Source organism: Sabethes cyaneus, chromosome 2 (assembly GCF_943734655.1).
Source record: "Sabethes cyaneus chromosome 2, idSabCyanKW18_F2, whole genome shotgun sequence".
Lineage (NCBI taxonomy): Eukaryota > Metazoa > Arthropoda > Insecta > Diptera > Culicidae > Sabethes > Sabethes cyaneus.
In genome coordinates, this window is record NC_071354.1 from 232,348,436 (window position 1) to 232,364,542 (window position 16,107).

Consider the following 16,107-nt stretch of genomic DNA (forward strand, 5'->3'; position numbering starts at 1 on the left):
GTCGTGCCTGAAAGTCTCACACATTGCTAGCAGCAAAAATAAGCATTACAGAGAAATCGCTACTGCCCCGTTTATTGTTTCGTTGCAAAACAATGCCAACAAGATAGTAGTCAAAATCGCACCACCCGCTGTAGTTGAGAGCGCTGCCTGGCACATATTGCCTGCCTGCCGGGACTGGATATAGTGGAACTGGTTTATATGCAAACGTTTGTGCACTTCAAACTAGCTTGGCCGATTTCGAAATGATATTTGAAGTTTTATTTCGTTCGATAAACATCAATAGCCAAAACATAATTAGATCAGCGTTTTTGCATTCCTGCTTCCTTTCACTCACCGGCAGCTTTGAGAACCCACTCGAAGGCCCATTTTTCCATATTGCTGAAAAAGTTAGCTAGCAGCCACCACCGCTGTCGTAGATCTACGCGCGCATAACCCAGCGTAAAATTTCGTTATGTAAAATTGCAGCTCGCAAATCTTTTCGAGGAGAATATAGGAAAGAAAAGCGGCTCGGAATTCGCCGGTTAAATTTGCAAGTCGAGCTAGGTGGGTCGATGTTATTCCGGCTGCGGTTGGTAACAAAACAGGAAGAAACAATGGCCGAGAAACAGAGAAAAATGGTTTAGCAAATTGAATTTCGTCCGCACTGTGTTGCATTGGTTTCGTTTGCGATCGCGGCATTGACGTCGCTGCTCGTTTGGCCGACTAAGCGAAGCGCAGATGCCAACGAGCGAGATGTGTTATGGAAATGTGCTCTGAACGTCGCGACGAGACGCGACGCTCCGGTGGAAGATCTGTGAGTGACGCAGACGTGACGACGACCGACGGTAACAGCGACGACGTTGTGTTTTCATTTGTAACCGAACTACGATTGTTCGGGGTTGGGGTTGTTTGTCTTCTTTTGTGCCGAGAAACCAGATCGCATAACTTCCTACTGTTACTGTGTGCATAGTGTAGAATAACACAACACTCTGCGATATACTCATTGCATATGGGAACATGCTTGATGGTTTACGAGATCAACTCACATAACGATGGAATATGTACGTATCGTACATCGTACGATGAGTAACGATGCTTGGTTGGAGGTTTTTTCAGATGTGCATGATTGATTGTCGATACTAGAAGAGAGTTGTAAAAGATACATTTTGAATCTTTTACACCTGTTTTGATGAACTGTTAAATTGTAGATAACAATTGTATTATTGTCATTATCTTTGATAAGATTCAGACTTAAATTATTATCGAGAATATCGCAGATATTGCAAAAGAATGAAGTACATAATACAGAAAAAACGTCTGGACCACAATATATCAAAATACAGGTCGCAGTGAGGGTGCTCATACCGAAAAAAAATATGCAGGATTCTTCGATTGTATTTTTTTATGTCAAAAAACATTGAACTGAGTTATAGCAGACCAGTCCCGGCAAAAGTTACTTGAAATGATTATGATAGGATACAATTGTCAAGCAATCCTTGAGTCGGTCAATTCCAAAGCTCAGAAGGTCCTTGACGGTCAGGCTAGGATCGTTAACCAAACTGTCAGCCTCCTCTACGCGGACAAGAATTTCAAGAAATTTGCATAGCATTCAAAGGTTGCAATTTGGGTCGAAAAAACAGCCGACGGTCGATGCTTGTAGAAAGAGCGTAACTACATGTTGCAACATAAGTTTATTGTTTTGGTTCTTTTATGATATGTCGAGTATGATTAACTTCCGTCTTCCAGGTTCAGCTGCTTCAGAAGCTACCTATTAACTCCATACTCAGTATGGAAACTTCATCCCAAGAAGGTAGTTGGTTTTATTAACCATGTAATACCTAATTAGGGCACAGTCTTACAACCCAGCTCAACTCCATCAATGGGTATGAGCAATCCGTAAACTGTGTACAGCAATCGGGGCCAGCTACAAAAGACAATCTTCGTGACTGTCGCAGTGGCATTTTTGAACCCAGTGTCCTTCTGGCATAAAAAAAAGTTAGGTTCATTTGATTCATTTGGGCTTTAATTCATTACACCCCACACTTTTTCTAACAGAGATCTCCATTGCAAATGAAGAATATCGTTTTTTCTTTCTTGTTTATGAAACAATGTTGTTTTTTGGGCGCAACGATTCATAGTAAGACTAATAAATAGTTCATGCATTAAAAAAAGATAAAATCGAGCTTTAGGAGCGTTTTTCCTTAACTGACTGAAAAATAGTAGAACTTCTTATTTTCCCAAAAAACTCGAAGCAAAGTTTTATGAATTTCTCGGATATCGCTTTCATATTCATATCTGCTGCTAGAGTCAGCGGGATCCCGTAATTGTCCTGTACTCTAATAACCGGCTGCGAAATCTGTCGATAAAAAGAAGCTTAACGTTTAAAGACGGTTAAACCTAAGACTGTATTCATATCTCTTGAATCAATCATCGTAAAATGAAAACAAAATCAAAATATGAACATAGAAGTTATCCAGGAAAAATATTGCCTGGAAAAAGTTTCTCACAAAATTCTCTGCAGTGGTGGATAATTCCAAAGAGAAGTAAGAAAATTTATGTTCTGTGTGATGTAAAATTTTCATTATATTTTTTTCTTGTTTAATAATTTTTATTTTTTTAATAGTGTTATAAATGATGAATAGTTCACGCGCAGCGATGCTTAGTACTTGAGTTATAAATTTTGGACACAAGCTATGTGTCAGCGTAAGAACAGTAATGAATTATTGTTTATAAATAACAAAATTGTTTGAAATCTTCCTCTTCAACGCTGAATGTACAGTTTCACGAAGCCACCAGTCAAAATTTCTGTTTTACATGATATTTGGCTATTTTTCATTCCCATATGAGTATTTTTTACATGGACGGGTTTTGCTAGAATGATCCAAATTTAGGTCCGAGTGTTGGCAAATTTTTAGGTTTAAATTAAAGCCTGAATTGTCCAAATTCAGGTTCAAATGCTAATTCAAACTCAGGTTTAAACTCAGGTCCGCAAAAAAAGCAAAGCAAAAAAAGGTCCACTTTCAGGTCTAAATTTGGATTCGAATTCAGGACTAAATTTGGATCCAAATTCGAATCCAAATGCAGATCCAAAATGAGATCAAAATTCAAGTCTAAATGCTGGTCCAAACTTAGGGTTAAATTCGAGTATAAACTCAGATCCAAGTTCTAGTCAAAATTCAGATCTATTTAGGTTAGGAATTTAGGTAAAAATTCATGTCCAAATTTAGGTCCCAATCGTCCAAATTCAAATCATAATTCGAGTCTCAACTCAGTACCAAGTTCCGGTTTACATATCAGGTTTTGAAATTGCAACAACTTGGGTTTTATTACATTCTTATGATAGCTTTTATTACCGAAATTGGCCATGAAAACCGCAATAAAGCTCACATTGTTACTCAAGCGTAATTGTCCTGTACTCTAGTAACCGGCTGCAAAGTTAGTCGATAAAGACGTCTATAACCCAAAACTTTTTTTTTTGTATGTATGGGAGTAGCCACCATCTGCTCAAGGGTTTCCCATTGTATGCAAGTAGAATTACTGCAGAATCGAATTTATCTACCCAGCAACTTTCATGTCAATGCTGTTCGTAAAGAACCAAAAGGGGTTGGGTAGATCTACAAGCGATGTCGCTTATATGATTCCACGGTAATATAAGACAGTCCTTCCAGCATAAACCTCCGGTTTCTAGGCACATAACTTCGCCGCGCAAACTTATCTTGCGTGATGATTTGTGTGCTAGAAGGGCGCATCAAAATCCTCTCCGACTTTATATGACTTGGGCTGGTTACCATATCCCTCATCCAGTCTTCGATTCATTCGATGCCTTGATGCTCCCTCCCCTTTACTTAAATGATGGTATATGGCAATGTAATAAAATATGTGTTATATGAATATGCAATATATGAAGATGTATGAGCAAAAATAGAACAACCTCACCAGCAGTCCTTCGAATGGAATAGAGTTGCATCATCTGAGTTTCCATAAGTGCTTCCATTATTAATTTAATTTTTTCTTCTAGTATCCATGAGCATTATTTAATCTTTTTTAGGTCAGAGTTTTCACTGTACATTAGGAGGTGCTTCATGAGCTAAAACGAAACAAATAATTGAAATAACTTATATTCACCTTACCTCCTAACAGGGTCGTGTGGCTTAGAACCACCCGAGCCGAGAACCACTCAGCATCGTACCTTCTAGCTTAGCTACTCAATAGAGTATTACCGGGTACGGTCGCGTGGAGGCGCTAGGGAGGAACTTGGGATGGCTGGAGCTATGTTGGATGCTACTTGCTTATTTGCCTTCCCCATTTCATACCCGTCTATAACCCAAAGCTTTTTTGGGTCGAAATTCAGGTCCAAATTTCAGGCCTGAATTCGGGTTCATATGCAGTTGCGGTTCAAACACAGATCTGAATTCTGTTTCAAATTAAGTTTTTAACTGAGGTCCAAATTCAGCACCAAATTTAGATTAGAAATCTGTTAATGATTCAGGTCTGATTGCAGATTGCAGGTTCAAATTCAGGTCCAAGTTCAAGTGCGATTCTGGCAAAAATTGAGCTCAAAATTCAGATTCAAATTTAGGCCTGCATTCGTGTTCAAATTCATGTCCAAATGCAGGTTTGAACTTAGGTAGGTCAAATTCAGGTCCAGATTCATGTTCAAATTCAAGTCTACTCCCGAATCCAAGACTGAGCTCAATTCAAATCCAAATCCAGTAGAAAATCCAAGTTCAAGTTAAAATCAAAATCTTGGCATAAATATAATTTTAAGTCAAAGTCGAAACTCAAGTGTAAACCAACGACCAAATCAAGTCCGGTGCCTAAGTTCAAACCAAGTAGCAAGTCAAGGTCCAAGTTCAAGTTTAAATCTATGTATCAGCCCAAATGTACATTCAAGTGCAAACCTTAAAACAAATCCACATTAGGTGCAAATTCGAGTCCAAGTGCAAGTCCAATTTCTCTAATCTGACTCCAGGTTCAAGTTCACATCCAAGTCCAAGTTTCTGCTCAAATAAAAGTTGCTAGAAAACCTATTACAGGTTCAAATTTAAGCTCAAGCTCGGGTCAAAATTTTGCTCCAAACTTATGCCCCAATTTGAGTTTAATTTCAGATCCAAATTCAAGTTCAAATTGAAGGTAAAATGCAGGTGTTAGTTTGCGTCCTAATTCAAGTTAAAATGCCAGTTCAAATTCAGGTCTAAGCTCAGCTCCAAATTGAGGCATAAATTCAGGTCCAAAATGTGGTAAAATTGTAGTCCACATTTATGCACTGATTCGGATCCAAATTCAAGTTTAAGACTAGGTGCTACATTCAGTTTTTGAAACCTCACCTTCTGTTATCATTCGATAGACTTCACAACCAGCTCTTATGAGTACAGGACAATTGCGGTGCTAATGCTACGATCCTATTAACTCTAACAGCCATTTCCAGCAGAGATTCGAACATTTGAGATTCGACTGGCTTGTTAGGTCAGCATCGTATCTCGAGGTCAACTAGGAGGTGTCCAAATGCGGGCTCAAATCCAAATTTTAATTGAAATCAAATTCTGTTTCAAATTCAGTTTCGGGTGAATCGAACAGATTCAGGTCCTAGTGGAAATTCAAATTATTAATTCTGAGCCAAATTCAGGTCCGAGTGCTGACACAAATGCGGATACAAATGTAAGCCTGAATTGTCCAAATTTAGGTTCAAATACTAATTCAAATTCAGGTTCAAACTCAGGGTCGACTTCAGGTCCACATTCAGGCACAAATTTAGGTCTAAATTTAGATTCTAATTCAGGACCAAATTCAAATCCCAATGCAATGCATCCCATCAAAATTTAAGTCTAAATGTCAATTTCAGGTTAAAATTCAGGCTCAAATTCAGGTCCAATTTATGGTCGGAATCCAGGTCCAAATTTATGCCCGAATGCGGGTGCAATTTGTGGTCCAAATGAAGGCTCAAATTCAAATCTAAATCTAGTCCGCATTGTCCAAATTCTGGCCCAAACGTAGGTCAAGTTTTTGTTTCAAATTCAGATCCAAATTCAGGCTAAAATTCGGGACCAAATTCAAGCCAAATTGGGGTAAAATTACAAATCAAAACTCAAGTCTAAGTCCAGGTGCGGGTCCAAATTGAGGTAAAAATTCAGGTTCAAATGCTGGCCAGAATTCTAGTCCACACTCATGTCCAAATGTAGGTTTTAATTCAGGTTTAAACTCAGATCCGAATTCTGTTTAAAATGCAGATCTAAATTTAGGCTAAAATTCAGGTCCAATTTAGGACCAAAATTCAAGTCCAAATTTAGGCTCCAATTGTCCAAATTCAAATTCAAATTCTGGTCCTAACTCAGTACAAAATTCAGGTCCAAATCCTAAAAGTCAAGCCCAATTTGTCTTGAAAATGCAAGTTCAAGTCAGGTCCGAATTTAGGTCCAAATTCAGGCTAAAATTCACACCCCCTTATAATCTAAACTGAGGCAGTGCAGCTAGAATTAGTAGATTGTTGCACTAGCTCTCCCCCCAGTAACATTTTATAAATCTGTTCAAAATTCAGGTTCAAGCTCAAGTACGAATTCTGGTCCAGGTTGAGGTCACATTATACCAGAATTCGGACCCAAATCAAGTCCAAATAAAGGTTGGTAGGTTTAAATTCTAGCCCAAACTTAGGTCCAAATTCAGGTCGAGATTTAAGCTAAAGTTCTGGCTCAATTTGTGGTCAAAATTCAGGTTCTAATTTAGACCCGAATTCGGATACAAATTCAAGGCCAAACATAGGATTAAATTCAGATTCAAAAGCAGATTCGAATTCAGATCCCAATTCAGTCTAAAATTCAGGTTCAAACTTAGGCCCGATTTGTCTAAAATCGGATCCTAATTAAAATGTATGTTCAGATCCAATCTAGGCCCGAATTGCCCAAATTCAGATACAAATTCAGGTACAAATACAAATTCAGATCAAATTGAGCTCAAAATTCAAGACCAAATATGGTTTTAAATTCCGGTTCAAAATCACGTATAAATTCAGATCCAAAACTCAGGCTAAAATTCAGGTCCATTTACAGAATCAGAGAGAATATCAGATTGAGGTCAACATTCAGGTACAAATTTAGGCCAGAATTCTGATCCAAACTCCGGTTTAAAATCGGGTATACACTCAGATTCGAATCATGATCCAATTGAGGGTTATAATGCAAGTCCAAATTTAGGCCAGAATTAGGGTTCAATTTCCCGTTCAAGCTAAGATCCGATTTCTGTTTCAAATTGAGTTCCAAATTTAGACCAGAAATCAATTCCAAATTTGGGTCCAAGCTCAGTGTTGAATTCTGGACAAAATTTAGGTCCGAGTTCTGGTTCAAATTCAGGTACAATTTAAGATTTTTTTTGCTGTATGGACTCATCACTGCGACCAGTATCGTTGATCTATTGCGATATCGCCCGGGTGTCTGCTGTATAACATGCACTGCATTTTTCTGCTATAATCGCTATTGAATGAGCGATATGCTTACTAAATTTTATGCGTGCTTGCGTGTAGTGGGGTTTACCCTTCCTTCAATGCTTCAATGCTATAGATCTACTTTACCCACCTTGCTCCTCAATGTCAGTACAGTCTCCAATTACAGCAATCCCTGGCGAGGCTTGTCCAGTACAGAGTGACTTGTTGCACTGTCAAGAGTGCTTTTATGGGGGTCATATAGAAATCAGCATGAAGGAAGGGTAATAAGGGGCCTGAGAATAAACCTATGCTAAAGTCAGTTGACATCGAATAGCCTGATCCTACTAAGATTCGAACCCATGACTACTCGCTTGTCAAAGCAGACTCGGTAACCTTGCGGCTACGGAGCCCTCTCCAATTTAAGGTTAAAATTCAAGTTAAAATTTAGGCCCTCTTGAACGTCTTTTGGAAAGACTACTGTTATACAAAAAATCAGAGGGGTTGTGCACAAGACACGACCGCATAGGTGACGTAGGACCACGTAAGCCTCTTTGTAGCGACAATAGGATGTATCCATGTATATAATACGATTCTTCATGTATACAAGCTACATCCGTAACGGTCATCAAAGTAGAAACATTGTGTACATTCAATCCTCAACCGATTTTGGAGTTATATCCATGAACTGATTGAATCTATTTTATTAAAACGAAACCAAGTTAGTAACTAAACCAAACAGTAAATAAATTTGTATGATATGTTTCTACGTTGAATAGTGCTTTTCCTCTGGTAATCGGTAGACGGTATGCGCGAGTTTTCAAAAAGTTGAAAATTTTGCGCAACTTTTCTGCGGCTTACAAAAGGACACGGATAAAGCATTTACAACCTGCAGACGTATTGGAAGTCGCAGAAAATGACGCCTGTGACCAGCAAACTTATTAACGTCATTGGTTGGTCGTCCGTAATGGCGAAAAATTCAACTTTTCCCTCGTTGACTGTGTTAATTATGGTATTAACTGGGCAAGAAAATATAATAAACTCGTTGTGTGGCCCTTAAAAGAACCGATTGTTTGATTATCATAATTCCTGCTTGCAATAAACTTGCACTAACGCATTTAACGTAATTCTCTGTTCGGTAAATTGGAGTACCGATAACCGCTAACCAGGCACGGCTTGTTGCAACGGACCAACCGGAAAGCCTCAGCAGCTATGCGATCAACGAAACCGTTCGTGTGGTCCTGAATCACGATGAAATACCAATCCAAGTGGCCAGCTGCAAGTGACGTGGGATGCTTCATGCTTCTGGTCGTTTTGTTGTCGCGAGCAGCATATGTCCTCCCAATTCCAGAACTCCTGTCGCCAGATATTCCATCACGGCAGCGAAATAAGTGCTTCAGCTCCAACACACGGTCACACGGTCAGCCGCCGATGAACACGTGCACGAGTCGAACGTGACTCCCGTTTGTTCTGGCAAACGATGTTGGCACTAGCTCAGCTAGCGTTTGAATAATGCTGTTCACCGGCTTACCACGTGTTATGTACCAGAGCAAGCGACAAGAAACGACCACACCCATTTTTCATGGTCCTTCATTCTATCATCTACGTGAAATCAAAAATTGAGTATTTCAATTTCAGTCTGAACAAAAGAGCAAAGTTGCCAAAGAAAAATTACGCTACGTATATTACTGTAGCATTAGTGATGGATAAATTTGTGCTGCTAAGATGCAAAAGATGTTACTAAAACTCTTTCATTTGATTAAATCCAATTTCATTTATTTTGACGCTTGGCCGAACACATTTACTTGGAGCTAGTATATTTGTTGGCTGCAACCAGCGTCCAGCAGCAACAAGCGAACAGAAGCGCGAGAGGTGATCGGTTAAAATTATTTGATAAGAAGCAAACAATCAGATCAATCTAAGTTAAATAGAATTAAAACCAGTGAGTGAAAATTCCTCAAATCTTCATGAACATATGTTACGTTCTTAAAAGAACGGTTTTTCGACGTGATATGCTGGAAATTTAAGCCTTCTTTTCCGTCTTCTTGGGCAGCAACAAAACAGTTTGGATGTTCGGAAAGACACTTCTCATAGCAGAGGTGACACGGGACAGCAATTTGTTCAACTCTTCGTCGTTGCGGATGGCCAGCTGCAAGTGACGATAATTCTGATCGTTTCGTTGTCGCGAGCAGCATATGTCCTCCCAATTCCAGAACTTCAGCAGCCAGATATTCCTTCACGGTAGCGAAAAGAGTGCTCCAGCTCCAACACCTCGCTTGGTGAATTTGCATGTCTTCGTTGCCTTATCCGTGGGAAGCAGCAACAGCTGAAGCTCAACAATTTTCGATCGGATTCTATAGGGCGTAAATTAAATACAATCATAAGGAAGCTTAACCCATAGCTTATATCGTATATATTTCTGTCATCCGTGCTAGGGAAGCACTGACGAGGAGTGACGAGAGGAGTCAAAAATATAAAAATAATTCAAATTTTTAAAATCAATTCTAAAACAAAAATTTTTCAAATTCAATTTCAAAAACAAAATCAATAGTTTTCTATATTTTCAGTCGATTTCCCGATCAATTGGTGTAAATATCTTGGAAATCTATTGAAAATTGACTGAATTATAAGCCGAAGCGTGGAAACGCGTTTCTACTTTGATGACGTCATTTCCAACAACAATCACGAAGCAAGAATTCTGGTAAAACATAGGTTCATTATTTTCAATTTTTCAATAGTTCAACATCAAGATTCCACACTTTTCTTTATTTGGTTCAATTCTTAGAAGATTTTCCAATCGATTGGTGTAAGAATATTGAAAATCGATCGGAAAACCGCTGAGCTATTAGCTCTCAAAACCTTTCATTTTTCGTGACGCTCGCCTTTTTCGATTTTTTGGAATGACACCCTATCTCAAAACTTACCGTAAGACGTAGTCCTACGTCAAAAAGCATTTGTTGTCAGGAAAAGTTCATTTGTTTACATTATGATGTCGCCGGAAAAATCGCAATCGTCAATCGTTACTGCATATTAGCGAATGAAAATCTTGGTTCAGTCGCTCATGAACGTCTTCCGTGGTTGTCGTTGAAAGTCGTGGTTGAACTGTTGAAATATCTTCCATTCCAGGGTGTGTGATGTTACCTGACACGATTAAGCGATCGTCAGGAAACCTGGAGGTGGTAGAGAACTAGTACGATAACTGTGATTAAAACTGGTGACTGCGGCTGTTGCTTCATAAAATACGTCTTTTGTAAAAAAATTTACCATACAAATTGTATCTTGAATGTATTGCTCTAAATTCTAAATATTGCCATGTTTATCTTTCTTTTTTTAGAGTGGTTTTAACCCAAATGGTCATTCACCACGTATGTTTATCTTTTATTTATTCTTTACAAAGAGAATTTTTGCACAACGTTCACAGTCTAGCTGGCCAATCGAATTAGATTCAACTTCGAAGAAGAAACATTTTGCAACCGACCTGTGTCAATGGTATTAAGAACTAGTTTAAGTGATTATTTAGAATGCCACCTGTGCCGATTGCATTCATCAGTTACCACAGGCTGCTAGTGACTGCTCATCGGTTGGTGATCTTTCCATTCAGTAACAGCAGCACTGAAACCAATGTACCGATGCGATGCGATGTACCAACACCAGTACCATCATCCGTACACAGTGACCCGGTCTCGATCGAGGCGATCGTGACTCACAGAGATGAATCAATTCCTCTGCTGCTGGCTGGCTGTACCGGTTAATAATCGGGCGCACACGAGGGGTGGCATTAACTAACCTTCGTCTGTACCGTTTTGTTGGTTTAGCGCTTAATGCATATTTCAACAGACTGAATTACCGCAAGCTTGATGGGTTCGGCCAGGTGTAGTAATAGAGAAGAAGCTCGTGGAAGGTTCAACTACGACGACGACGACGACGACGACTGTTATAAAGGTATATGAATAAATAAGAATGAAACAAAAAACGAGCAGTAGAGTAAGAAAACAGAAAAACAGCTCGCAACAAGTGTCTATACGGTTGGGTGACTTGCCTCGGCTTCATGTGTGCCTGGTAGTTTTAAGCTTCTATTAATGCTTTCGAGGTGTCGATGAGGACGCGATCGGTCGTGTGGTGCTCTGGCACATGGTCAGCAATGTGATCGAAGAAACAGGCTGAGATGAAACAATTTGAAAGGGAAAGTAGCGATCGTAGTCGTCTCACACCACCGCACAGGGTTCGTCACTTCTGTCGCTGGCGCTGCATTCTCCGAACGTAGAGAGGAATTTATAGGTTGTAAAGCATAATGCTGAAGGTTAAAACACTGCCAAAGGTAGTCTGTTTTGGTAGCAAAGCAGAAACTTTCTGCTGTTTTGAATGAATCACTTCGATCGGTTAGTAGCAATTGAAGGCATCATCACAAACATCAGAAATACTTTCCTTTATATAACATCAAACGATCAAACGGAGTCGAAATACCAGCAGCTTGATTAGCTCAATCGCAGCAAATTGATAATTATGATTACAATAATTGGATTACACGCCTTCATTTCGATTTCGTTTGGAACTCGGCTTTGTTGATCCGTAGATTGGCGAAACCGATCGGCGAACGGGGCAAAACAATTTCGAAATTGAGGGAGCAGCAGCCAGCCGGTGAGCGGCGCCGTGAAAATGCTTTTTGTACCACATTATCGATCGCTGGTTGGAATTGGAGCATATCTTAAGCGGTCATTACGTAATAATTTGTTTGCTGTTCAACAAAGGGATCTATCTATACACATTAAAAATAATCTGTGCTAACCGACGAAACCGTGCTCCGAGTTAGGGGCAATTTTAAGAACTCTGTTATTGTAAGGGACCTTCGCGGGAAAATACAGCTCAATTTGAACGACGCAAAGCGCGATTCATTCGGCAACGCCCATTAGCAAACTTACTGAAAGCATTAGGTGTTGCAATCTAGGGTTTGATGTACCGCAAAAACGGTAGGACTTGTGCGAAACCACTTGCTCGCTGCTGGGTGTAACAATGGCTCTTAAAGCTGAACAAGAAGAGCACTCTTTGTGCGTCTTCAAACAAACCACCGATCTTGATTTGCCTCGAGAAGTACTACAAAGATCTTGGAAACGGATTCGCCGTTTTGTGTGCTATTCATTATTGGACGAGAGTGCATGAATACTGTAGAGTAGAATGATATTTATTTTATGTTTTGCTTTAAACGAGATGACGCAGCCGCGCTTGACTGTATAATAGAGGCTTAGATGCTCGCAATTATCGCATATCGTGTTGTTTTCCGCGCTCTACAGCAGCAGATTCACCGATAGGAAAAACAGTGCCAATGCTGGTGTGGTGTGGGCTTGGGAAATAATTAAACCAAATAGGTAACTGCACCGTTCGTTGTTGTTGTTGTTGTTGTTGAAGAAAAACTGAAAAACGATCCGAAGAAAAACCGAAAACAACAAAACAAGGAGTACAGACAGACAGACAGTGTGTGTGTGTTGTGGGAATTCGTGTGGCATTGGGTGGCAGTGTGCAGTGTATTTATTACAAAATCAGTGCCTTTGGAAAATAGGCCCTCGCCATGGGAACGAAGATAGAGTACGTCGACTCGAGCCACATGTACGCGACCAACTACATCAGGAACTCGAAGGCGATCGCGGTGCTCTGGGCGATCTTCAGCATTTGCTATGCGATCATCAGTGTTGTCGCCTTCGTCACGCCAGGTGAGTAGATGTTGTTCTAAAAATGTTTTATGTATTTGTTTACCTGCCAAGCCGTGCCGAGTTTGAATGGTTTGGGGAGCGTTTTTGCAGCTTGTTGCTCAATTTAGTGAGGCAAATGTTGCCTGTTTTGCGCAACATTTTTGCGGACAGCTCGTTCTGATTGCTAGCTGTGATGGCACGTTTCTGTGAGAACATGAGCTTTGGTGATCCATCATTTCATCACAATTAAACTAAAAAAGTATTCGTTTGTTAAATCATCACACAGGATAGCTTATCACGTATTGTATACGAAAGTGTTTATACATTGCTGAGTGAGTGTTGATCAGGATGTTTTATGATTCAACGTTTACACGTTCGATGGGCACGTAAAGCTGCTATAACATTCAGTATAGTCGAAATAATTATTTAGAAAGTTTTGAATTCTTTTTAACAACTAACCCATATGACGTAATCTTTATATTTGTCTTGATACTGTAACTTAAGAGGGTTTCAAGTAAATTCACCGTTCGATACAAATCGAGTTTGTATAAATCGGCTATAAATTATAGATATCTATAGGGATAAAATCAGTCTTTTTCCACCATAAGAAGATATTTTCATATGGATGCCAGGAATCTACGACAGCATGGTGTTTGATTGTGGCAATAGTGGGATTTTTTCCCTCATTTTCATGCGCAGACATAAACAGAAAATGGGACACCGATTCTTCGAAAGCATGTTTCGGCCTTCAAGTAGTCGCTAGATCAAGGGCGCTGTATCTACTTTTACGAAATTAACTCCGGACTACGCCATTGAACATAAAATTGAACTTATATGCAGGGCCCGGCATCGTCGAAACAAATAAATGAAGCTGACTTTCTCTTGCCTTCGCTTCATCATGAAGCGACTTGCTACATTTGTTGAACAGAACGTTTCAAGCAAGCTTCAATTGAAGTTGGTGACTGTTTCAATGGACGATGACTGAAAGTCAGGCACGATTTGTCGATATTGAACGGGTTAATTATAATATGCGTTGCGTTATAAGAAATGTTACTCAAATTCAATTCATTTGCATTCAAAATTGTTGGCCTGCTTCTGAATATTTGATAGAAAAGTACAAATGAAAAGTTAAAACCGATAGTGATGATGAAGTGAAACCCGTTTCACTGGCTTCACTGCTTCATTGTTGTGTGAAGCTATGCAATTGAAGGTGACGTTGTCGGGCCCTGCTTATATGTAAATAAATTTAGACTGGATAAAGCTTTACATAAATTTAAACTAGAAATATGTCTTAAAACTGAACATGATAACAAACAAAAAAGAAATTGGGCTAGAATTTTGATAATTTGGAGTTGAAATTTTATTTCGAATTGGACTTGAAATTGGATTTCAATTTGTACTTAAATTTATAATTAAATAATTGAGTGACGGATCGGCTATATCCGGCGGAGACGAAGTGCTTCACGATGTCCAACTTCTTCATTCCGGGGTGGAGCTGGCTGGCAGTACGAACAAAGCATCAAGCCCGTTGGCTGCGATCTTATCTGGTCGGTAAAACACGTTGTGTACGATTGGATTCATACACACATTGGAACAATTCGTTAATGCATCCGGTGTATCCCAGGGTAGTAACATGGGCCCGTTACTATTTATTCTCTATGTCAACGACATTATGTTTGACTCAGATCACAAGTTACCATATGCGGATGATTTGAACATGTTTTATAAAGTTCGTTCACCTGATAGATAATTTCGTTTACTGGTGCAGACGAAATCGACTTACGATTAGCATTTCAAAATGTGTCATGATGACGTGCAACCGCAATCCCGCAATCATTTCCCTAATATATTCTACTATAAAATCGATGGTGTTGTACTACAAAGGGTAGATTAAATGAGCGATCTCGGCGTGGTTTAGGATCAATAATTGTCATTCGATCTGCATTGATCTGCAATTTTTTTTCCATGTGTGGACTCATCACTGCGGCCAGTATAGTTGATCTATTGTGATATCGTCTGGGTGTTTGCTGTATGACCTGCACTGCATTACTTTTTGCTTTCGCTGTTGAATGAGCGATATGCTTATTAAATTTTACGCGTGCTTGTGTGTATTGGGGTTTACCCTTCCTTCAAAGCTTGATCTAACTTTACCCACTTATTCCTCGCTGCCAGCACTATGCCATATTATAGCCGTCCCTGGCGAGGGCTCATTCGTACCTCTGACCAGTACACTTAACTATAAGAGGGACATATGCACTGTCAAGAGGCTTCAGGGGGTAAATATAGAATTCAGCATGAAGGAAGGGTACATGAGGGGCCGGAGAATGTACCTATGCTAAAGTCACTTGACAAGGAATGACTTGATTCTACTACGATTCGAACCCACGACCACTCGCTTGTCAATGCAGAATCGATTTATCTGCAGTAGTTGCGAGAGCTAATCGGCAACTATGATTTATTTCTAAGCTCTCTACAGACTTTACTAAAATGCGTCATTGGTGTGGTATCCTTATCATCTATCCAGAACTCTTCGCCTAGAACGTGTTTGCCGAAACTAGAATTTACTCGGGCATCGTTTGATTGGACATGAAAGTTTACAGTTTGCTTGTGATTCTTTCCCAACAACCTCCATGATGGGGAGAATCTGGTGTATTGAAGTATAATTTAATCCCTTCAGATTTAGGCCAAATGACCGTTAAGTGGTCTCTTTAGATAAAAATCTCTTTAGATAAAGTTTTATCAGCTCATTATATGTTTCGCCAAGGCTTTCCAGCTGGTTAAGAAGTATGACACTGGTCTTGTCTAATAAGCCAATCGTCGTGTGTTCGAATTTCAAAAAGACTGTTCGGAATAGACTGTTAAAGTGAATAAGATCGTAGTACGTGCCCTGCAATTGTTCTGTACACTAACATTTGAATGCGAAGTTGGTCGAACAAAAAAACAGAAGGACGAATTCCATCGAACTGTGGTTCCGGTACTTTGCTTGATGTGCTCCCACAAAATAGTTCCATAATCGCACAAAGGTACTTAGTT

General features: G+C 39.6%; 1 protein-coding gene across 1 annotated transcript in view; it reads left to right on the plus strand.

Moving 5' to 3' along the window:
• Positions 1-12,789: 12,789 nt before the first annotated feature.
• Positions 12,790-16,107, plus strand: part of LOC128737589 (LHFPL tetraspan subfamily member 3 protein) — a 34,345-nt gene continuing 31,027 nt past the window's right edge. The window contains exon 1 of the mRNA XM_053832260.1: positions 12,790-13,095. Coding sequence (XP_053688235.1) covers positions 12,954-13,095 — 142 coding nt within the window. The 5' untranslated portion in view covers positions 12,790-12,953. The remainder of the gene's footprint in view (positions 13,096-16,107) is intronic.